Source organism: Cupressus sempervirens, chromosome 11 (assembly GCF_028749045.1).
Source record: "Cupressus sempervirens isolate cs-2001-9-10 chromosome 11, ASM2874904v1, whole genome shotgun sequence".
Taxonomy (NCBI): Eukaryota; Viridiplantae; Streptophyta; class Pinopsida; order Cupressales; family Cupressaceae; genus Cupressus; species Cupressus sempervirens.
Window position 1 is genome coordinate 587508536 of NC_143128.1, and position 25222 is coordinate 587533757.

The following is a 25222-nucleotide window of genomic DNA, read 5'->3' on the forward strand; positions in this document are numbered from 1 at the left end:
AAGGTTGAGTTGTGACTATGTAATGAAGTACAAGAATTAGTTAAGACAATTATGACATGATGTATTGATAATCTACTTAAGGTTACAAAGGCTAGTTAAACTTAGAAAGTTTAGAAGAACAAGTAACATAAAGTTTGTCTACCAAGCTTGACCGAGTGGATGGTAGATGCCAAGAAAAGTTAGTGCAAGCCGAGCAAAAAGTTAGTTGGAGCTAAGTAAAAGTTCATTCTAGTGTATGCCGTGCAAAATAGTTGATGCCAAGAAAAGTCTAGTTGATGTTGAGCATCAGTAAACTTTAGTAGGTGCCGACTAATTTCACAGTGAATGTTGAGCAATGTAGTATGTACTGAGCATCAGACAATTGATAATGCCGAGCTACTGCATTATTTAAAAGATCAAAGATTCGATGAATCTAAGCAAACAAGTTTGTTTTCTTGAATTTTGTGAACCAAGTGGAAGATAAGGTTGATGAGAAGGTGGCAGAGAATTTGAGGTAAACTATTTTTAGGTAAATTCAAATGGATTCTAGAAGAAGTTTCTAGAAAAGATATGAAATATGGGGTAGATACATTGCATCCTACCTAATCCATCGGAACCCTAAATTTGGATGATGGAAAATGAGTAGGAAAATATCTTAATTTCCTTCTTATAGGATTTTCTGGTCATGAAGAAAAGTAGTTATGTTCAAGAACCTAAGGGATACAAGGATTCAAGGGTTTTACTTCATCAAGTGACCTAAGAGAAGATCTACAATGGCATGTTAAGCAAGAAGGCTTAAAGAAGATGAATGCTTTAAGGGTGAACAAGCTATCAGAGCTACAAAGTAGGAAGGCTGAGCAGAATTGAGGACTAAATAGAGATCTGTAATCTGCAAGAGAAGTTGTAAGTTGTATCTGATCAAAGCTCTATTGCTACTCTCTAACAATTGTATTAGTTTAGGATAAATTTTTTCGATTAAGGTTGACCTAACTGTCATTTGTAAATCCTTTAACCAAGAGGCATTCCAAGTGAATGGCCTAAAGTCCTTTAAAAAGGTTCACTTCTAATAGGGTGATTGAAATTCCTTAACTGGGTCACATTTAACAGTGTGTATCATAACCTTTAATAGGGTTGGCCTTTCATAGGGCATCACATCAAAAGAGTGAAAAGAAGTAGCATGTTACTGGTGGTTTTTCCCAAATTGGGTTTCCACATAAATCATTATGTCAAGTTTTTTGATAAATCTTTTATGTTTCATGCTTTACATTTCTACAAGTTGATTTGACGGTAACCTACAAGTTTTAGTGATTGCATAATCTTATGGATGCATGCATGAGTATGAATGTTTTATGGGTTTACTAAGTTGCAAAAAGTTCTATTTATACATTTGGACCTTGGATAACTAATTCACCCCCCAATTGTTCTAAAGTATTCCAACATTTTCTGAGTTGTAGTGTTAACCTATAGTGTTAACCAAGTTGGGTTGTTAACCTATAGTGTTAACTGAGTTTAGTGTTAACTAGAAATGTTAAGTGAGCTTGCAGTGTTGATCAAGTTTGTAGTGTTAACTGAGTGTTCCTTAGTTGTTGATGCTTAAAAGTGGTTTTCAAATGCTTGATCATGTCTTAGTTCCAATTTTTCCCAAGTTGTCTACGTTCAATTTCTAGTGCAAGCTAACCTTGGCATTTAATTTGGTTTTATTTAATTTCTATTGTAAGCCAATTTGTGGCTTAAATGTGCATTTAATGTTTATTTAATTTGTAACATACTAGGCTGACATATGGCTTAGCTGGGAATAAGTAGGGGGTCTTGTGGAGTCTTTTGTCATAATCATCCAGCTTGGAGAAGAGGATGTGGCAGAGGAGAGAACTTTGAAGATCTAGTAGCTAAGACTTGAGAAAGAAGGAGATTTCTTGGTGAGCTTGCGATACAAGTTTAGATCTTCCTTGGAGGTTTCTGCCAGAGTGTAGTTCTAGACTATCTATGTTTGGATCTTGTAGAACTATTATTATAATTTTTATTGTATTTGGCCATAACTGGGAAGTCCTTGCAACCTAACACATTGCATGTAATTAGTTTTTTTATAAATAATTTTTTGTGTTTGGTATTAGATCTTGTATTATGTTTTCATTGTGTGGTTACTTACTGGGGGCTAGGACATATCATTTGGGGATTCTCCTGCCTTGCGCTACGTCACAAGTTGTTGTGGGTGAGGAGTTACATGTTGCAGAGCATCTTGTTGTGAGAAATGAGATCGCTGATTTGAGTTTGGCGTGTATTCATAACAAGATTTGCATATGGTTGGTGATATGGATCTGAATTCATATGTTGTTGCTGAGATGATTGAGGATGTACTAGTTACTACTGATATGGTTGATTTGGATTTCCATATTGTTCCTAATTTGGATATAGTTTTGGATTCACATGTTGCTTCTTATATGGTGAGGACTCCATTGTTTCTATTAGCGTGGAGTTGGATATTTCTAGTGTGGATTCATTAGTCACTGTTGGGTGATGACCTACATGATATTGCTGATTTTGATATGTATGTTCCTGATGTGGATATGCTTTTGGTTGACATAGCTAGAGATTTACATGTTTCTCTTATTATCGATTTGAGATTACATGATGCTGATTTAGCTTTGGAGGTACATGATATTACTAACATGGATTTCATTTGTGAGGATGTTAGTCTTTTCGGCTGTGATCAGTTGTAGAAATTGTTTGTAAAGCATTATGTTCAGTTTGTTCCTGAGAGTTAGCATGTTGATTCGGTTGTTGAGATTTTTTTTATTCTAATGTCTGAATGGATGAAGAAGAGATAGTTGATGTGTGAATTGGTTCTCTTTTCCTTGATGAATTGGTAGCTTTTGGTGAAGATGAGGTTGGTTGAAAAATTTCTTTGGTATTAAAGTATGGGACAAACTTTTCCATCTACCTGGGGAGTCTATGTAGGAGCATCTAGTTTGGGTTTTGTGAACCTATGGTTTGCATGGTTGGGGATACTTTTGAGGCATATTAGTGGACCTTTTCCTATGCGTGCATGAAGATTGAAATTATAATGTTGGAGTTAGAGACATTTTAGTGACAATTGGTTGTGTGCCCTTGATCTACTTGCAAACTTTGTAGATTATTTATGTGAGCTTTGATCCAAGGGAGTTGGCATGTACACTCCTAGATTTGGATCGATGGATGGCACATGAACCTATTCCTAAGGGTGCATACTCTTATGTTGTAATCTAAGTTAGTTATGCATTGTAAAATTGGGGCTAGTCCTAAGTATTTAGTTATTTCATTTAATGTTTATTTCCAAGCCAACTTATGGCTTGAGGGTGTATTTAATATGGACATATTTAATTAATGTAACTTGCCAGGCTAACTTGTGGCTTGGTTTAGTATAAGTAGGGGTTCTTTTCTTGTTTTGAGACATCAAGGGGTCATTATTCAACATAGAGGAACCAAGGAGTAGTTGAGGGAGAAAAGTTGAGCAAAGCTAGTAGCTAAGTGTGGCTTGGGAAAATAAAAAAATTTCTTGGTGGCTTGCAAGCACAACTTTAGATTCTTCTTGGGGTTTTTTACCAGAGTGTGGATTTGGGCTAGCTAGAGCTTGGATCTTGTGAGGTGTTGTAGAATTACTATTGTAATTGCTTATGTATTTTCTCATAACTCCAAAGACCTTACAGTTGGGCACATTGAATGAAAATATTATGATTCTATTATTACAATTCACATGATTTGGATTTGAATCTTTGTGTTATTATTTATATTCCACTATGTGATTATTTGCTGGGGACTAGGACATATCCTTTGGGGATTCTCCTACCTTGCATTATGTCAAGTCCTAACCTTGATTGATTACATACTTCCATTGAATCCTTTATAGACTTATATAATTTAACCTTAGCAAAGCTTTATGTATGAATGTGAGCATACTATTGCCTTGACAAAAACCTAGATCCCTATTGGTATGATTTGTGTAATGTTGTCATTTCTGGAAAAAAAATCTATGTTATAAAGATAAATGGAGATGTCCTTATGTTTATGTATGGAACACTATTAGAGGTAAACATTTTATTAGAACCCTATAAGGTGTATCTTATCAAAGATGATACTTAAGGTCTATTGGTATAATAAGAAAAAAAAGTTTAAAGAAGGTTTACGAAAGTGTCTAGAAACCCTAATCATGTCAAGAAGAATAAAAGAACAAGAAAGCAAGAGAAAAAGAGAGGAGAAAGAGAGATTATTAGAAGAGTAGAAAGAAGTAAAGCTATTGGAAGAAAAACTATGAAACACACTATCAAAGTAGGAATCGTAAAGCAAACTATCAAAAGGAGGATAGTTAGTAAAAGGAATAACAAACCTATCAAGTAGAGGAAAGGAAAAGCACAAGTCAATTTTTGTTGTTTTGACCTAACAATTTTTTTAAACATATTGTAAAATCCTTTTATGAGGTGGTCTTTAATATGTCTTAAAATTTCTTAATTTAAAATTATTTGTAAATCCCTTAATTGTGTGAACGCTGAGATTGTGGGATTAAATCTCTTAACATAGTAGTCTTTAATAGGTCCATTGATACTCTTAGTAGGGTATTAGAAAATTTTAATAGATTGTAGTCATTCAAATGATGACACTATTGTAAGCTTTTAACCAAACACCTTTCTGCTAAAGTGATAAGTTGTGGATATCATCCCTACCATAGATTTTCCTTCTGACCAAGAGTTTTTTGTGATACCAAAATTAGTGTGTTAAGTGCTATGAGTTTATCTAGTTTGATTTTTATTTTTACATTACTACTACTCATGAGAATACATTAACTATTGGTATCACTATTAGCTAACTATTGGTATTACTAGTGGCTATAGAGAATTGAACAATGGAAGACTAAAACATATAGACCATGATATTTGTAATGTCCCATTTTTTTTAGAGTTAATTAGAAAGTTAAAAATTAAAAAATATATATGTTACAAGGTAACTTTTAATATTAAATAAAAAATCTTCTAGAGGTTGCTGGAAGAAGCAGAGAAAAAATTAAAAAGGAGGTCGACCTATCGAGGAAAAAAGAATAAATAGGCATTGAGGGCTCAATGCCTATCATCGAGATTTATATTGATATTTACTTATGTGTGTTGTGGAGCCTAGGGTTTCTATAGGTAGTCACAATTGGCCATTGAGAATGAAGACTCTCAATTGGTACGCAATTTTGAGGGTGTGAAAGATCACCTGAATTATTGCAGTGGTGGGAAGGATATTTCAGTCCTTTCACTTGTTCTCGATTGCTAGTTTGGAGTTTCAGTTGGAGTTGCACTTTCATCATATCATCTTCAGCATTCAATCTCCACCATTTGATCAATCCAGGTTCTTCATTTCAATCTGTAGTTGCAACAAGTTCTCAATTGTATATAGCCAGTTAGGGTTTCTCTATAATATGCCATGTCATAATGTTTTGGTGCTGAAAATTGCCATATCATTTGTAAAAATATTTGGTTTTCATTGAATGAATACATTGGCACTGTTATTTCTTTTATTCAACAATATACTTTCAGCAGTGTATTAAATTTGGGGGTTTTTTTAGTGGCCTATTAAAAAGGGTCATTATAGTGGTATCAGAGCAGTTTCCTACCAGCCTGATAGGGTTACCCAGCCACCATTTAATTTAGTTTACAAAAGAACCAACATAATAAGAATATAGCTAAGAGACATTCTCAAAGACCATCTAGAAGTGTACAAGATAATGAGACTTTACAGCAACAAGAGAGGCTTCTACAATCAATAGAGGCAAGTACACAGGCAATGATGGTTCTGATGCAACATTTGATTGGGGAAAATAGGAGAAATAATCATAATAATGACCAAGATGATAGGAGCATAGCAGGATCACAACACAGGACACAGTCTGGAACAGCTGATAGACCCACACGTCCTACATTCAGAGAAGAAACTCCAGCATGCACACCTAATGCTATGGTAACAGATATTGTAGATGAACTCTGAAAAGCAAGTAATGAGTGGGATTCATTACCAAAATATGTACAGGATGGATGGACATTTGACAGGTACCTGAACTATAGAGTTGCCAGGCAGAAGCAAGTAGATAAATACAGTGAGTTGCAATAGGTCACCAACAAGTTGGTATTACCCACATTTGATGGCAGTGGAAAAATGATTGCTCATGCTTGGATTCATAAGGTGGATACTTTCTTATCTTTTAAGACTATGAAAAAATTTGAAGCACTCAAGTATGCCATTTTACACTTAGATGGGGCAGCACATGATTGGTGGACACATGGCATGATCACATTGCAACACAATCAGGTAACCACTTATCAGGAGTTTGTGGATAGATTGATAGAAAGGTTTGATAAAAAAAATCTTGAAGTTTATTTCTGGGAGTTGGCCTAGTTGAAACAGTTAGGAGGCTTAGAACAATTTATCAAGGACTTCCAAAAGCTTGCAATGATGGTGCCTGACATTTCAAAAAGGAGGCTAGTCATTTTATTCACAGAGGGATTAACTAAACCACTCAAGGGGTGGGTAAAGGCCTTTGATCCTCCTACATTACAGGAAGCCATGAAGAAAGTCTGCAGTATGGAACTTGTAGCTCCAGAAAACCAGTTTAGTTCAAAGGGTTCTTCATCATTTAGAGATAACAAAGGGGAATTCAGCAAGGGCAAAGAGAAGGTTAGTGACTCAAAAGGCAAGCTAGCTACACCTTGGGATAAGGAAACACTTAATGACCTACGTAGGAAAAAGCTATGCTTCTTTTGCAAAGGTCCCTATGAGTTTGGTCATGATTATCCTATGAGGCCTAAGGGGAAGGCTAATCGAGCGATGTGGGCTTATTACGATGGTTCAGATTCAGACAGCTCAGAGCACCATGATGAGGATCCTGATGAGGTAGAGGGTGAACAAGAGGTAGATAGTGCTAAGAAAAAAGAGGCTCTAGAGATTCATTTACAAGAGGCACGTCTATCTAGTATTCAAAGAGAGGGATCTTTTAGATTTCGGGGAGTCTTGGCAGGACAGAAGGTTATTACTCTATTGGATACAGGTGTCATGCATAATTTCATTGATGCACAATTTGTGGAGAGGCATGGACTCATTACTGAGGAGTTTGAGGGACTGAGAGTTAAGGTAGCCGATGGATACACTCTTCGTTGTGATAGGATGGTGCAAGATCTACCTTTGCGCCTGAACAACTATGAGTTTAAGGTGGACTATCATGTGGTCAACATGGGTGACATGGACATAGTACTTGGGATGCAATGGCTACATTCTTTGAAGGAGGTTACCCTAAGATTGGAGGATATGGAGATACGATTCATGGTGGATGGCAAGACTCATGTGTTGAAGGCTATCCGTAATGGTGATGTGAGGACTATCTCATTTAGGAGGTTGGAGAGATTATCCAAGCATAATAATATAGAGTGGGTGACAATATGCACCTTGATGCCTACCCAGGGGGAGCAACATAAGATTGAATATCATCCAGGTATTCAGAAATTGAGAATCAAGTATGGGAAGGTATTCAGTGAGATTCCACCAAGCAGACCACCAGACAGAGGTATTGAGCACATTATTGAGTTGGAGGAAGGTGCTAAGCCTGTCATGATCACAGCATACCGGCACCAAAAATGACTCAAAGATGAGATCAAGAGGACCATCAAGGAGTTGTTAGCGATGGGACACATCAGACCAAGTAAGTCACCTTTTGCATCTTCTGTTGTTTTGGTAAAAAAGAAGGATGGAACTCTACAAATGTGTATTGATTATAGGGTGTTGAATAAGAGAACTATAAAGAACAAGTATCCCATCCCATGCATCGATGAGCTAATAGATAAATTTCATGGGGCTTGTTATTTCACAAAAATTGATATGAGATTAGGCTATCACCATATCTGAGTTCGAGAGCAGGATATTGAAAAAACTACTTTCAGATGTCATTATGGGCAGTTTGAGTTTGTAGTCATGCCTTTTGGTTTGACTAATGCACCTACCACTTTTCAGTCCACTATGAACAAGGTCTTCCACCATCAGTTGAGGAAATTTGTGGTAGTGTTCTTTGATGATATTTTGATCTATAGCGGGACATGGCAGGAACATTTAGAGCACTTGGAGATAGTATTGAGCATTTTACAAAGTGAGTCCTTGTATGCCAAGGAGTCCAAATGTGATTTGGGGATGACAAAATTGTTGTATCTTAGGCACATCATTAGTGCAAAAGGAGTGTGAATGGATTTTGAAAAGATCTGTGCTATTGTTGATTGGCCACCACCACCTTACACAGTTAAGAGGGTTCCTTGGTCTATGTGGATTTTATCACAGGTTTGTTAGTGGCTACTCATGACATGCAGCGCCCATGACAGATTTTTTGAAGAAAGGGGCATTTGTGTGGACTCGGGAGGTATAGAAGTTTTTTATGCGGTTCAAGGAAATAATGACTACATGCCCAGTATTAGCATTGCCTGATTTTACGAAGCCATTTGAGCTTCAATGTGATGCTTCTAGAGAGGGAGTTGGTGTTGTACTCATGTAGGACAAGCATCCTATAGCTTATGAGAGTAGGAAACTCAGAGGGGCTGAGAGATAATTCAGTATATATGATAAGGAGATGTTGGCCATCATGCATGCCTTGGCCAAATTCAGAAAGTATCTTGTGGGCAACAAATTTTGTATTAAAACTGATCATAATAGTTTGAGGCACTTTTTGGGACAGCAGGACCTAAATGATCATCAGCAGAAGTGGATGAGTAATTTACAGGCATATGATTTTGATATCACATATGTTAAGGGGACATAGAATATTGTTTCAGATGCTTTATCCCATAGGCCATACCTCACTTCTATGATTCAGATATCAGAGGATTGGCGACACTTGATTGTAGCAGAATATGCCAAAGACACGTGGGCCTTTGCTATAGTGGAGGGAAAAAAAATTGACAACATATACACTCTCATAGATAATTTGATCATTTACAAGAACAATATTTACTTAGTCCCATGATCAAAAGTGAAGCAGTTGATTTTGAGAGCATTCCATAATTCACCTACAGCAGGCCATCCTGGGTATTTCAAGACTTACAGGTTAGTACGGGAACGGTTCACTTGGAAGGGACCTAAGGCTGATGTTTTGAAGTATGTGCGAGAATGTCATGTTTGCCAGCAGAACAAACAAGAGCACACTTATCCAGGAGGGCTCCTATAGCCACTTCCTATTCCTGACAAGAAGTGGGAGTGCATCTCTATGGATTTTATTATGGGCTTGCCCAAGGCTCAGGGGCATGATTTTATCTATGTGGTGGTGGATACGCTAACAAAATATGCTCACTTCTTCCCTATCGCTACTACATACTCAGCAACTCAGGTGGTCGAGGTCTTCTTCAGGGAGATTTTTAGATTACACGGTTTGCCTCAGAGCATTGTGAGTGACAAGGACAGCCGCTTCATGAGTCACTTTTGGCAAGAGATATTTTGGTTGTGTGGCACTGAGCTTACACCTAGTACTAGTTATCACCCATAGACTGATGGTCAAACAGAGATTGTAAACAAATGGGTGGAAGGGTATTTGAGAAATTATGTGGTAGATCAATAGTGAGCTTGGGTCAGATGGATATATCTCTGTGAGTATTGTTACAATACTACATATCATATGACTATACAAATGACACCCTTCATGGAACTTTATGGTTATGAGGCACCTAGTTTCTTAGATTTTTTGTTGGGAGACAGTCGAGTACCCCGTGCAGGTGAACTACTACAGGAAATTAAGGATATAGTTGCTACTCTCAGAGACAACATTGCTAGAGCTCAGAACCAGCAAAAGTAGTATGCAAACAAGAAGAGAACTGAGCATAGTTTTGAGGTAAATGATATAGTTTACCTCATGTTGCAACCATATAAGCAGTCCACTCTCAAGAAGAGTGGTGCAAAGAAACTCAAGCCACGCTATTAGTGACCATTCAGGATCATCAAATGAGTTGGTGAGGTGGCTTATGAGTTGGAGCTTCCCACAGACTATAGAGTGCACAATGTGTTTCATGTATCACACCTCAAAAAGGTGTTGGGTCATAATGTGATGCCTTCTATAGTATTACCTCCCTTGGATGATGAGGGAAAGTTGATCTTAGTGCCAGAATCCATTCTAGATAGTAGAGAGAAGCAGCTTCGCAAGAGAGTAATCAGAGAGTATCTAGTTAAGTGGAAAGATTTACCTATTGAAGATGCTACTTGGGAGGGGGAAGTGATTTTGCAGCATCTAGCATTAAGATTGCTTGAGGCCAAGCAATTTTAGGAGGGGCAAACCTGTAATGTCCCATTTTTTTTGGAGAAGTTAATTAGAAAGTTATCAATTAAAAAATATATATATTACAAGGTAACTTTATATATTAAATAAAAAATCTTCTAGAGGTTGCTGGAAGAAGAGGAGAAAAAAATAAAAAGGCGGCCGACCTATCGAGGAAAAAATAATAAATAGGCATTGAGGGCTCATTGCCTATCATCGAGATCTATATTGATATTTGCTGATGTGCATTATGGAGCCTAGGGTTTCTGTAGGTAGTCACAATTGGCCATTGAGAATGAAGACTCTCAATTGGTATGCAATTTTGAGGGTGTAAAAGATAACCTAAATTATTGCAGTGGTGGGAAGGAAACTTTAGTCCTTTCACTTGTGCTCAATTGTTGGTTTGGAGTTTCAGTTGGAGTTGCACTTTAATCATATCATCTTCAGCATTCAGCCTCCACCATTTGATCAATCCAGGTTCTTCATTTCAATCTGTAGTTGCAACAAGTTCTCAATTGTATACAACCAATTAGGGTTTCTCTGTAATATGCCATGTCATAATGTTTTGGTGTTGAAAATTGTCATTTTGTAAAAACATTTGGTTTTCATTGAATGAATACATTGGCACTATTATTTCTTTTATTCAGCAATATACTTTCAGCAATGTATTAAATTTAGGGTTTTTTTTAATGGCCTATTGGAAAGGGTCATTACAATATTACAAAAATGAAACATTTTTCCTTAAAACCACAAGGGTACACACTGGTATATCTTATTCCATATAGTAAAATTTCATAAAGAAGTTTTTCCCTATTATCCAAAAGATTTAAAGTCCCATATTTGTTAAAAAATTATTGGTGAGTTCCAAGGACCAATACTAAAAAATCAAGACAAAAGGTATTTTTTACAAATAAAAATATAACAAAACAATTTCAAGGATATTGAAGTTTTATCAAACCCAGAGAGAATTTCTAGGTTCAACAACCAGAGAAAGATTCAAAATAACTTTTCTTAAAACCCTCAAAGACGTCTAGAAAACTTTTAAGCCTTAGCAAGAAACAACCCAATGATTGCATTGAAAAGGTGAAAACTAAAATTTTCTTTAAATTTTTTATTCATTTAATCTTGTTACTAGGGTAAGATCTCTTTGCATCTTCCCTGCTAATCCATTACATTTATTTGCAGTTGACTTCAATGAAATATTCATGCAAATATACATTGGAGGAGTTTCTTATCCTCTCTTTTTTAGCAAATAGTTCATAAATCATGAGTTTTTCTTGTTGGATATGAAGAAATAGAGTTCATGACATTAAGTTGCTTTCGTCATTGTAATGCGTCATATAAATATTATTTATGTTTTAACTATTTCAATTATGCACAATTCTATATTTGAGTTTTTGAAATTAAAATATAAATTATTATTTTTCTATTTAAGATGACTTTTAGATAATTGTTATGTAAATAATTATTAATTTGAAAAAATAATTATTGTACTTAATTTTAACTTTAACATATTTAAAATAATAATAAAATATAATAATCTTTAATTTATGCTTATAAATTAATATTTTTAATTAACATTTAAAATGAAATATAAAAATTGTTTAAGACTAAAGCTCATTTAAACATCAAAAAATAAAACGAAGGGACTCCATTAAAATTTATTTGAATATGTGAAAGAAAAAAACACTAAGTGTCCATAAGAAAAAAGTGCTTCTGAAATTATATGGCATGAATACAAAATTAAATATTTTAAAATTTCCTATCACTGTATGGGTTTTGATTCCTACAACTTTCATGCGAAATAGTTGGTTTTAGGTGATGGTAGCCTAAGCTCGATGACATTTAAAGTTGATTTCACATGAAGGCATGGAAATGGATATGGGCATGAAATTTGTTGGGTGCAAATTTTTGGCTAGTTAGCTAGTGCCAGTGATGTAAGCTGCTTGTGAATTCTATTTGGTAGATCTAGCAGTCAACATTTTAACTGCTATTTCCTTTCCCTCTCTAGTTGTTTCATGTAAGGAAATCGCCAACTTAAAGATCATAAGATAGAGCTCTGATTCTACAAGGATGCAGTGAAAATGTTTTAGGTCCCTTACAAATTCAACTATTCTAGATATGGAAAGTTAGATTTTTGGGTTTGAACTAAATAGGTCTGAAATAACAAATTTTGAATTTTTTTTTTCCTTAAGCTTTGAATCAAACAATCTGAAACTAAATTTTGAAAATCATTAGCCCGTTTGGCTACAAGAATACGAGTGGAATAGGCATATGTAAATTTTTAGAATTTTAAATTTTCTGTTTGGGTGCACCAAATTGGAATTGCAAATAAGAATACAATAGGAATATATATTCTAATTTAGGCCCAATATTTATTTTTAAAAACATAATTTTTTGGGTCCGTGAATTGCCCATCAGATTGTGGCTGAACCAAACAGAAAATAAGAATATGTATCCCTATTTTTTTTTCCAAAACTCCAATTCCAAAATTCTAAATTGCAATTCCTAAATCTTATTTCACCAACCAAAAGGAGCTTTAAGATGAATGATCTATGAGTAAGAACAAAAATAAAGGAAGATTTAGATTGGTATTACAACGGGAGAAAGTCAAATAATTTAAATGGCATAGATATCGATTATTAAGATTCCTGCGAGTTAACATTTGAGTGGTTGCATGAGCCGGTGGCAGGAATGAGAGATTAGGTTAAAGTAGTTTGATGATATAGGGAGCCTTATTATTGTTGTTTTGTTTTGGATGATTCGTCATCTTGATGAAGTTACAATGTGAGGAAGATTTAATTGAATCTGAAAATAAACCAAAAATCATTATAGGCAGTGAATATGTAACCTATCTTAGCCTTATTATTAATGATTATTTATGTAAACCAATAAAAAATCCATTTGTTTTATGATCAATTTAGAATTATAGAACAACCAGTAGTGAAAAGCACTTACCTTCCATCTTAGAAATATGTTACCACATCCCTTACAGTGTAGAGAAACCCTCATTACCACCTGTTAAAACAAATGCATTGTATCTGTCGGTAAGTGTTTTGCAAATGATGGTAGTATTCCCAAAACAATGTTGTTTGATTAGAATCAACTGTGTATGCTTTTGTATCCATATAAAAAAATGTTGTTTGATTAGAATCAACTGTGTATGACCCATAAATCAATAAAAATGCGTACACTTATAATTAAAACATACACTATAGAAAAAAAATTAATAAAAATGTTAACAATGAGTTAACATTTGAGTGGTTGAATGAGCAGGTTGCAGCGATCAGGTGAAGCGAAGATAATGGGTGAGGCAACCAAAACCATACACGAAGAAAATGATGTCACCTTACAAATAAAACCAACCCTCGACGTAGACTAAAGCAATTTCAAATGTGTATTAGAAAGCAGGTTAACAGAATATCTTACTGGCTCGACTTATGGAGCCTCTATATATACAGAGTAATGCGCATTTATTCTACCATCAGCTCATTCGTATCACCCTTCGTATTCTAAAAAGAATTTTGAATTTAGAGAAGAAAATGGCACCGAGGGCCAACGAACTTTTAGTGATAGTTTTCATTGTGTGTTGTACCTATGTGACTGCAAGTAGAAAGTTATTAACAGACAGCCCACCAGCAGAAGAGGAGGGGTCTTCAAGTCCAGAGACCGTCACCTTCTTCATGCATCACATTGCGGAAGGACACAATCCCACTCTTAATGGGAATGGGTATGGGAACGGCCCTCTCCCATTAACCATTCCAAGTGGAGCCATCAACAATTCTCCTTTCACCACTGGAGGAGTCCAGGGAAATATAGGCTCCCTCATTCCCGGCTTAGGGTTTCAGAATTCCTTCCCCAACACAAACATTGTTAACGGGGGGCTGAATCCTTTTGGAGGGGTCTCACCCATCCCGTTCAATAATGTAAATGGAGGAACGCACGGCACCGGCTCTCTCATTCCTGGCTCAGGCCTTCAGAATTATTTTCCCAACACAAATAGTATTATTGGCGGTCTATTAAATCCTCAGAATCCTCTTGGGGGAGCCTCGGATATGCTGCTGAATAATATGATTGTGATTGAGGACACGTTGACAGAAGGGCCTGATCTTCATTCCTCTAACGTGCTTGGAAAGGGGGAGGGATATTATTATCACTTGCCCGCCCCTGCTGAGAAGGAAGATCTTAATACGATGTTGCTGACTTTCACAGCCAAATTCGAAGGTTCTGAATACGGAGGCAGCAGCATTGAATTCGCAGGCAAAGACAACATGGGATTAGCAGAGAGGGAGATCTCAGTGGTGGGAGGCAGCGGTGTGTTCCAGAATGCTCAGGGCCATGCTCTCATTGAGACCGTTTCCCACACAGTGGATGAGACGGTTCTTAAATTCACGGCCACTCTCACCTATGAATGAAGTCATCCTCCTGTTTCTCCCCCAACTTCGTTTCTTCTTGTGTTTTTGCGTTTTGAGATTATCTTGTACTATTTTATGGCTATGTTCATTGTCGGTAGGTACTTCCTATGTGTTATAAGTTTCACTCTCCAAAACTCGTTGTAAAAAACCATTCATTCGCTTAATGTGTGATGAATCTCGATCTCTCTTCGGTTTGCGCCGTGTTTAATTTCTTGTTTGTAACCCAGCCTAAAGAAAGTATATATTCAAAATGATTTGTTAAAAATGTATTTGTTAGTTCCTTATAGTTTATTGTAAGATATGAAAGAAAGAAAGGTTACTGAGTATATTCCGTTGCAAATATGACATATCAATGATTAATTCTTAAGTTATAAGTATTAAATAGTTAAAGTTGATTTATTTTTTAAATTAATTTTTCATTAGTGTCTAATATATTTCAGAGTAATGGGTAAGTATGGTGGAAGAGGTGTGAAGATTTGTAAGAAAAAAATGACAGGAATATGAGGTGAAGTTATGTTTAAGTTTTAGGTGGTACAATTTGACTCATCATCTAAGTAGGAAAGAAAGGATCATGACTCCTTGTCAAAAGTCAATTAGTTAGGCTTGCTTTTAGCCTTAAAATTTCTTGGTAAACATCTATCTTCATTTGTCAAAGCTTTATGTTTTATATTTTCTAGTTTCGCTGTTTTGGTTTCTCATGTAGTTGTTTCTTTTATCTACTTTCAAGGTTTTTCCGCTCTTTAAAATTATAAACTTGATGAAAAAAGGTTATTTAGTAATGAACATTTCTTATAATATTTGTTAAGCTAGGCACACACTTTTAAAAGAATTCAGGAGAGTTCTTTTTTGTGTTTTCATATTTATTTATGGAAAGATATCAAATAAAATTTTGATGAATGAGTAAAAGTCAATTTTAATTAAATTTTACAAGCCTGCTAAGAATATGAAATGTCATCTATAAAATAGACATAAACAAAGAAAATTAGTTGATAAAACCTTGAAAAATTAAAAAAATGTAGACAAAGACTGAAACTTGAACTTTAATCCTAAAATAGTAAATTCATAAATATATAATATTCTCCCCATTGAAATAAAATGTCACTTCATAATAATTTTTAAAATTAAAAATTAAACATTCATTCATGATCATCAATTTGCTCTTACAATTAAGGAAAAGATTATATCTTGAGAAAAACTTAAATAAAAAATAGAAATAACCTTCTAAACTACAATCAGTAAATTTAAATGATATTTTGATGATATCAATAATCTACTTCTTTAAAAATTGATGGTTCATTATTACTAGAATGATTTGTACCTTTCTAAATGTATAATGTATTAGAAGTGATTTTAAATGAAGAAACTATGATGTTCATGTGCTTAGATACATGAGGTGCAAATATAATTATTTTTCTTTAGTTTGTAGAAAGTTGAAGCTAATGTTTTCTGGATAATTAATAGATTAAATAAGTCTCAAGAAGATCACATTTCTATTCAAACTTTGAAGAATATTCAACATATTGTAGAGAGATGTGAAATATATAGCATATTCTTGAATTTTTTTTTTACTACTATTGTGGGGTTTAGTATCATAATTATGACCAAAATAAGAAACACAATTTATAATAAAAAATTACAATAAAACAATAGAACCAAATATTTGTTTGGAGCAACCAAATCACAAAGTCCCATAGACAAAGCTATGGAGATTTATACTTGAATATTTTTACTTACTCCAAATGTTGAGTTGAAGACTAAAATGCATTCTATATTTGGTAAGTAATCAATAATCCTCATAATGATTCTTAAAGATTATTGAAATAAACCATTCATGGTGTTCATTTTAATATCATACTCTTGTTATTCATTTTACACAAAACTTATCACTTGAACAAGCCTACTTTTTACTATTGTGAAAATAATTTTTAATATATATACTTTAACAAAATTAAAATTTGTAAACAACTATTTAATTCCAATTCATATTGTCACAAAAGATAAGAAAATAAATAAGAAATTTGGCTAGTGACAAACACACTATATTCAATCTTCAATACACAACTTAGAATATCAAGAAATCTACAAATTTAAAAATACCATATGACACCACCTAGAACTTTTCATGCAACATGCATAATGTGCTCATTGAATTTTGAATCATGCTAGTATGAAAATAATCCTATGTTTCCATGATCATTCAAACAACTGAACCCCAAATTTACTAACCCTCTAATCATCATAAAATTATGTAAGAATAAATATTACTTGCTTTTCCATGTGATTATCAATTCTAGATCTAGGGAGTGACCTATACAAAAGATTAGATAAACCTAATTTTGTTGCATGAGACTTATTTTTTCATCATAAAATTAAAGCACAACTATCACTTTCTTTTCCATGTGAATCATAATCATAGATCTAGGGAGTGAACTTAATAAAATATTCTCAAAAGTTAAATATGTGACTTATTAATCAGATAAAAAATAAGATGTTAATTTATTAAATTTATCTAATAATTACTTTTTAATATAAATAAATCCTCCTTATAAACTATGAAAGTATTATATTTGTAATATCTTACAATAGAACCCATAAATATGTAAATAAAATAGTTGAAATTTATAATAACATTTGATATGTATAAGATACATATTTTGGATTTTTATTGAATTTTAATTAGTATACTTTTTATTTTTAATGTTAAAAGGTAGTTATTGAATGGATGTAGATGATAATAATGGTGAATAACCTATCCAATTGAGACAAGTAGAACAAACTTTTTCTATTTGTTTTCACAAATAAAAAAATTTGAAAATCTATACATCACTACAAATTCAAGTAAACTTGATACCATAAATGACTAATTCCAAAGAATATTGTGTGGTTTCCACTCAATAAATTCCATATTTATATTTTGATTTCTAAACACATCAACCTAATACCTTATTGAAAAGTTTAGAATTTTATATTTGTCTATCTAATTGGTGGAACATTGTACTAGTTTTTAATTATGTAGGGAGGGGAAGGTCCTTGATCCTTGACATAGAGTCTCATGTTATAATGAACAACACAATAAAGAAGTGCACAAGATCAGGCCAAAATGGCTTGAAACCACCCAATGCCTAGTTTAAAATATTCAAAGTAGAAGTAAAAAAAGAGTAACCCTTGTTCCATCTATCCCTACTATTCTAGTTAATCTTAGTTAACCAAATGTTACAATAATTATAATTATATTTATGAAAAACAACTAGATAATAATCACAAGCATAGTTCTTAATCCCTTAACTCATAACATGGTATATCCAAACATATAAAAGAGTCTTAGGAATATCACTAACAAAAAAAGGATAGAACAAATAACAACTAGGAATGAAAAAAATCAAAAAATAGTTGATCATTTGAAAATTCTCCCAATTTTCGGTAAGACTAAGAAAATTCTTCTTAAAATTTTCTTCTTTGTCCCCATCCTTTTCTAGGTTCTCTTGGTCAACCTTGTCCCCTTTTTAGTGATACTTTTTAATTCTTCTTCTTCATCTAATCATCCCCACTATTGAGTTTTACATACTCTCATCTTGAATCTTTTACATAGACAAGACCACCTTGTTTAAATCATCTCAAGGGACCATCATGGGAACCACTTCTCCTATGGTTGTAATTATTGTATTTAAAGTATCTAAGTCTTAGAAAGTAAGATCCACATAGATACTTTAAGATATTCTATTTAGAGTATCTCAATGTGTGTGTTTGATCAAAACCTATTCATCACATCTTCTACCTCTATCTAAGTTCACATAACTAGATTCTATCTCTATTAGTAGATATAATCCAAATAACAAAAACTATTATCCAGAAACGATGTTTGAACAATGTCTTTACCAAATCTTCAATACCTTTGCATTGTCTTTGAATTTTCCTATGCACTCTTAATTGTAGCATGAACACATTATTTACAACATTATTTCAAGTTCACATAGGCTCATCTAAATAATCCTCGATCCTTGTGAAGCCGATCTCTATCTATTTCTCTACTAGTCTCATAGAATAACTAGTATGTTGACATTAATGAAAAACTCTATCATTAATGCACCATAGAACTTATGAATCACGTCTCCAAAAATTCTAGGATACCCCTTCCCATAGGAATATCATCAACATTCATGCTTAACAATCTCCCCCTTTTTCATGAATAAGGGATACTCTCCCATGTGTAATTGTGAAAATTTTTAACGTAACGTAAGTGTAATATCTTATGATGGTTTTATATTATAATTATAAATTAGGAAAGCCTCAAGGATTAATCAATAATTTTTTCTATAACTTAGTACAAAGGAAAGATTTTTTTCCTTGCGGTAGAGTGTGGTTTTTGTGTGTAAATAAAGTATGCAAACTTGTATGTGATATTCAGTGAACATGATAAAGAATATCTTTTGATCATAGAAGTGTTTGGTGCAGCTAAGGCACATTGAGCTTACAGAGAGACTATTTTTGGAAAAGAATTTGTTGTTGGATAGTTATATATAGGTATTATTATGTGAAGGATAGTACTAAGGCTAGTTGGACAATGGCCTCCATAGACATTCCATAAAGATGTTTGGAGAGTGGGTCCTTTTGCGTTTCACAATTCCTAACAGGGTTGAAAAATCCTAACACAAATTGAAAGTCTCCTAATAGGGAGTGATATGTACTAAATGTATTTCATTGACTCCTAACATTGTTCATCCTCTTACAAGGAACATATACGTTAGTACATCATTTTATGGGTACCATAGCCTTCAGGTCTTTCCCTTTGATTTGGTGTTACTATGTATGGTGATCCTTCTATGGTTGGTGCATCTATTGTTTGCATGATTTTGAATTAATAACTTGAAAGTAAGAGTTGTTTTAATCTGATAACTGATTCACCCCCCTACTTAGTTATCTTGGTGGACTTTACTTTCTAACACTAAGTAACCTTTAATATTCTTCATAGTTTCTTATCCTTCTTCAATTTTCATGGGGATTTTGTTGCCAGTATTCACATGCTCATATGAAAGGGATATCCATGAGGTTGTCCCCTATCTCAATAGAATGATTATACTCTTACTCAACCAATTCCTCTTCTTTACTGATGTAGTTTTTATCATTTGAGTTATTAGTGTTCTCTTCTCCATCTTTTAGGGAAAACTCTTAATCTCTCTTATGTATCACCTTTTCATCTAAATCCTATTATTTTTACTTTTTTATCTTTAACCTAAAATATAACATTTCCCTAGAATTCCCTTCCTATAATTTTCTCCTCTGTCACTATATATATTTCATGCTCCTAATTTTTCTTCTCGAAATATTCTTGGTCAACATCTATATACATCTTCCTTTTGGATTTAGTTTTTCTAGCTTTGGAAGGAGTAGACATTTTAGTAGGGGCCTTAGGACATTGATATGGACATTGATAATGACTATGAAGAGCTACTAAACTACATAGAGCGACATGCAATATGTAGAAAGGGTGAATGCCTACCAAAAAAAAAGGAAAGAAAGTTTGCAGGTAATAATGTAACCAAATAATATTTGTATGTCGGACATTTATATCTACTTAGAAAAATATGATATGAATTCATTTTCCATATTTATTATAGGTACAATGCTCCTTGGCCATTAAATTTTAGGAGATCCAAACTATATTAAGATATAGAAACAAGTGAAAGAAAGTTTGAAGAAGAAAGAAATGAGGATAGAGTGAATTCAAATAATCATCACATTAACAACTATGGAGAGGAAATATATATTGGCAGCCTATTTTTTGCAAACATATAGTGATAAAATACTTTGCAAAGTATGCATCAAAAGCTAAGAAAATCTTAGAAACATACCTTGACTCTACTAAAGAGAGAGAAGGAAAATATTTTTACCTTGCCTACAAAATCCGAATCTACATCTACCCTAAATAAATCTTACATTCCTTCTACAATCCCACTAAGTAGGTTGCTACCAAAAATAACTCATCTTTGATATGCTCAAACTTCATCTCACACTTTAAAGTGCAACATGTAAAACTATGACCTAGAGGATAACATATGAAAAGAAAACATAAAACTAGGAGAAATTTATGAGTAAAAAGGTTACAACAAGGTAACTATATTAGACAAGAAGAATTATCCATTTAACCAAATAATAGATAAGTAAAACACTCCACTGATCATTCACAATATGATATCTAATTATATATTAGTTGGTTATGACTTTAGGCATGGGAAACATTTTCCACCTTATCTAATAAAATCAGTGTAACCCTAGTACTGCCCAAGTATGTTGAAACGAGGGGACTTTGGGGCAATTTTCTGAGACAAGGGAAATATAGAACTTGAAATGCTAGTTATGAAATGATGCTTCAATAGAACATACCAAATTAAAATACTCAAATAAAGAAAAATTACAACATGAGCTAGAACTATTGAATATTCAACATAGTATCATATTACATACCTAATAGTAACATTCAAAAATAAAAAATCAAATAGAAATTCAAGTACCCATCCTAGCAGCAACATGGTTGTGGAATAGTAGAGGTGGGGCTACTTGGGTACTCAAGTACCCAGTGTAGGGACGTCTTGGTGACAAGTACTTCGAGGTTTGGGAGAGGGGTGCAAGTCCCCATGTTAAACTAAATAAAATTAAAGAAAATGGGCAAGATTTGAACTTCTTATGGGACATTTTGTAGTTATATTTGAATTAAATATTAAGAACTATCATCACCAAAATAATTTTGTGGCTAGACACTTCACATCATAGGTGGACATAGTCATTCTCAAAATAAAGATTCAACCAAAGTTTTTATATTAATATAGAAGATTGCAATGACATCATGATACATAAAACCATACTAATATATTTGGTATGATTACTAATTAAAAATAATAAAAAGAGGGGAGGCAAACATGATCCTCTTGTGAATATGTTATAGGAGTAATGGTCCTTTCATAACAGCTTTAATTTCAAATAATAAGTATAATATTTTTCAAAGCTTTCTATGTATCTAGCATCCCTAATTACTCTAAATTCTATAAGAATCGTACTAATTAGCTCTAAATATAATTGCTTGATACTTTTTGTCACAATAGAAAAATGGGACTCTATATGGCAAAGAAAAATCTAAGATTAATTGTAGAAGAAATTATAGCATTAGAAGTCTTTATAGCCTATTATTATTCTTTGGAAATGTTAATAATCTGACTTTCTTCTTTATGTTCAGTGTCTTCTCCTTTCTACCTTAATCAAAAACATTATAAACCTCAATAAAAGTGCTGATCGAAAATAGGGACAAAAATTGAACGGCATACATTCTTACCACCTCAAAGCTAGAATCAACGGAGTCTCACTACATCCACAATTGGGTGTTTTCTTCTCAATATTCATGGCAAATCGACACTCATCTGCCAGAAAATCCAGTGCACGAGAGAAATAAGACAAGACATGTTAGTCCGCTACTTGTCACAGCCTGTGTGGCGGTGGTATTGGCAACAATGGTGGGTTTTGTACTGCTCGTAGCGTGGTGGCGGCATGGTAACACCAACAAATTGAAAAGCAGAGAGCTGGACAAACACTTTGCTTAAGGCCCGCAAAAGTTCTCCTATTCTGCCCTCCGCGCTGCAACGAAGAACTTCAGCAATTATCAGATGCTTGGAAAGGGCGGCTTCGGGCAAGTCTACAGAGGCACCTTGTCGAAGCAGTGAAGAGAATAACGCAAGGGTCGAAGCAGGGAGAAAATGAGAAAATGAGCATATAATCTCCAAGCTGAGGCACCGGAACCTTGTGCAGCTTCGCGGATGGTGCCATGAAAAGGGCCTACTTCTTCTTGTCTACGAATTTCTCCCAAATGGAAGTCTGGACAAACATTTGTTCGGCGAGCAGAAGAAGGGTAGATTGAATTGGGATCCGAAAGCGAGACTGAGCATAAGACAGGTCGTTGATATCCTGAAAATGAAATCTCCACTCCCTCCTCTTCCCCCGAGTTATCCAGAAACAGTGTACACAATTTGTCATGCTCCTGTCTTTGCTTTATCGTCCATGTTTGATAGAACCTTTTGCACTGCAGAAAATACATGGAATATTGAGAGAGTCTAAATACTATGTACATCTGTCATGACTCGACGATATTTGGATGATTTGATTATATTAGACTTAGACTTATGATCGACTCGTGTCGAAATATTATAGATTTCTATTTAGACTCATTAATTGATATTGCTAGATGATTCAATTATATCAACATATTATTATCTCTTTGTTAGACTATTTTATTGATAATAGATGGTTTACATGTTCGATTTCATGATTATGATGTATGGTTAATGTTTAACATTGTGATGTATCTATTGTTTAGAATATAGTGATATGTGATGTTATTATTTATAATGAGCATTAATTAAATCAATATATTTTATTTCATTTGTTGATGTATTTCTTTGGATCATGGTAATTTGGGAATATTAACTTATTGATATGTTTCAATTTTGTGAGTTGTGCAGGTTAGAAGGCAAGAGTGTGGTTAAGGTAGATGAGGTTAGTTCCTGGGGAGGGTTGGTATGTGATCCTCTGGTGTGTGTACACATGCACTTAGATAATACACATCATTTTTTTTCAAACTATGTCTCTTTGATCATGATTATAATTTTGACTATGTGATTGTTTAAGGAAAATGTGATGAACAAAGCATGCAACTGGTTTATTTGTTTTTTTTATTAAAAATTAGATATTATGTGCAAGGAAAAGAAATCAATGCTTTCTATTTTTGTTCTACCTAAATAATGTCACATGTCTCTCCAATTTCAGTTAGAAATTGGCAAAAAAAATAATGCATCAAGTAGCAAACTAATAGTTGCCTCATTATATAATACATAGGACCCAGTGGGAAGTAGGTTCTTTAGCATTAAAAATATAATTATTTCCTTGATGTTAAGTGGAATAGGAAGAGCAAGAATGGCTTGAATATGTGTTTCTCATAACAAGGGAGTTAATTAGTAACTAGATGAAAAGTACCACTTCTAAGCACGTCAAATGCAAGAAAGACTTAGAAAATTTACTTGATCAACCAAAAATCTATGGAGATTAATACAAAACACTAACTAAACCTGGAGTAATAAGTAGGGAAATAGGAGCATAGAAAAATGAAAAACAACTACACTTTCAGGAAGGAAGGGGGATTGGTTTTCTGGGATTGAAGAGGATGTGGTCAAAGTCATGAAACAGATTGGAAAATATAATTGGAGGGTAAAATCAGCTCGAGGTAGTCGTAACTTGGAGGTTGCAACCACCTAAAGATCATCCATTTGTGTAGGTTTTTCTTGTTGGAATTTATTGATTTTATAAATCAGATTTTGCCCAGGTATGTCAGAGGCTTTCTTGAGTAGCTCATTTACTATTCAGGAGCTTCCAGGTGCTTGAGGAGCTTGAGCAGCAGAACAATATTTATGGTTATTTAGAAATCTAATCCATCTTCCTTCCAATGACATGGTGGTGAAGGTTTTTGAAGCAAGTCAAGTTTACTTAGTAGTTAAGTTTCCTAAATTATAAAATAAGGAGAATGCTTTCAATTTATAGATATCTATGCAACCAAAACAAAGCCTACAATAGAAGAAAATAGCAAGTTCAATTTTTAGTAGCAAGTGGGTCTTTTGTATTATGGTTTAACGAAGAGGATTTAGCATTAAGTCATCTTTTCTATTGCCTTGTAGACCAGTGATTGCTCCAGTTTTGTATACAACCCTATAGTGTTGTAGAAGTTATTTTGTAACAATAGTAGAAAGATTTCTTTTGTAGATGTTTACTAGTTGTAATTTATTTGTTTTAGTTATTAATAGAAACATCCAGTTAACTATATATTCTATACCTATGTTACTTCTATGTTTTAATGTATGCTTAAAACTAATTTAAGTTATATGTTAGATTAGTTTTACTAGGTTAACTACATTTAAAATAAAGTTAACTAGAGTTCATCTATGTTAAATCTACATTAACAATTTTTAGTCTACAACTATGGTTAACTAGGATTAAATTTGACAATGATTATCTACATTTAATCTATGTGTAGGGTAAACTAAGTTATATTTGACTATAGTTATCTATATTTAATTTCATTATAGTTTTTTGTAGACTTTTAATCTGCATCACTAAATTAGCTATCATTTAATTAAAATATCAAACTACAAAACATGTTAATTAATTTTAAAAGTATAACTAAAATAAAATATACTAAAAATAATCTATAAACATATACAAACTAAAAACACTAAAAAGAACTTTTGAAGAATGACCTACCAAATGTGATTGAAAGTCCAAATTGACTTCTCTAAGAACTTTGGAAACCGCTATAGTGAAAATGAGTTGCTAAGAGCTCATTTGGACTATATATAGATTAAGGGGGTTCGACCAAAATCATTTCAACCAAATTTATTATATCTAAAAGGGGTCTAGCCAAACCCATTTTTCCAGCTAAACAATGTCACTTATGTCATGCAAGTTTGACAAAAAACCTTCTTGTTGGACGTATGCTCATCATAACCCTTCAAGT

At 33.6% G+C, this 25222-nt stretch overlaps 1 protein-coding gene across 1 annotated transcript; it reads left to right on the forward strand.

Annotated features, from left to right (window-relative positions):
* Positions 1–2288: 2288 nt before the first annotated feature.
* LOC149531023 (uncharacterized) lies at positions 2289–15016 on the forward strand. The gene is made up of 3 exons (XM_089808283.1): positions 2289–2420; positions 2481–2627; positions 13723–15016. The coding sequence occupies exons 1-3, from the start codon at positions 2289–2291 to the stop codon at positions 14674–14676; spliced, it is 1233 nt and encodes a 410-aa protein (XP_089664409.1). The 3' UTR covers positions 14677–15016.
* Positions 15017–25222: the final 10206 nt, after the last annotated feature.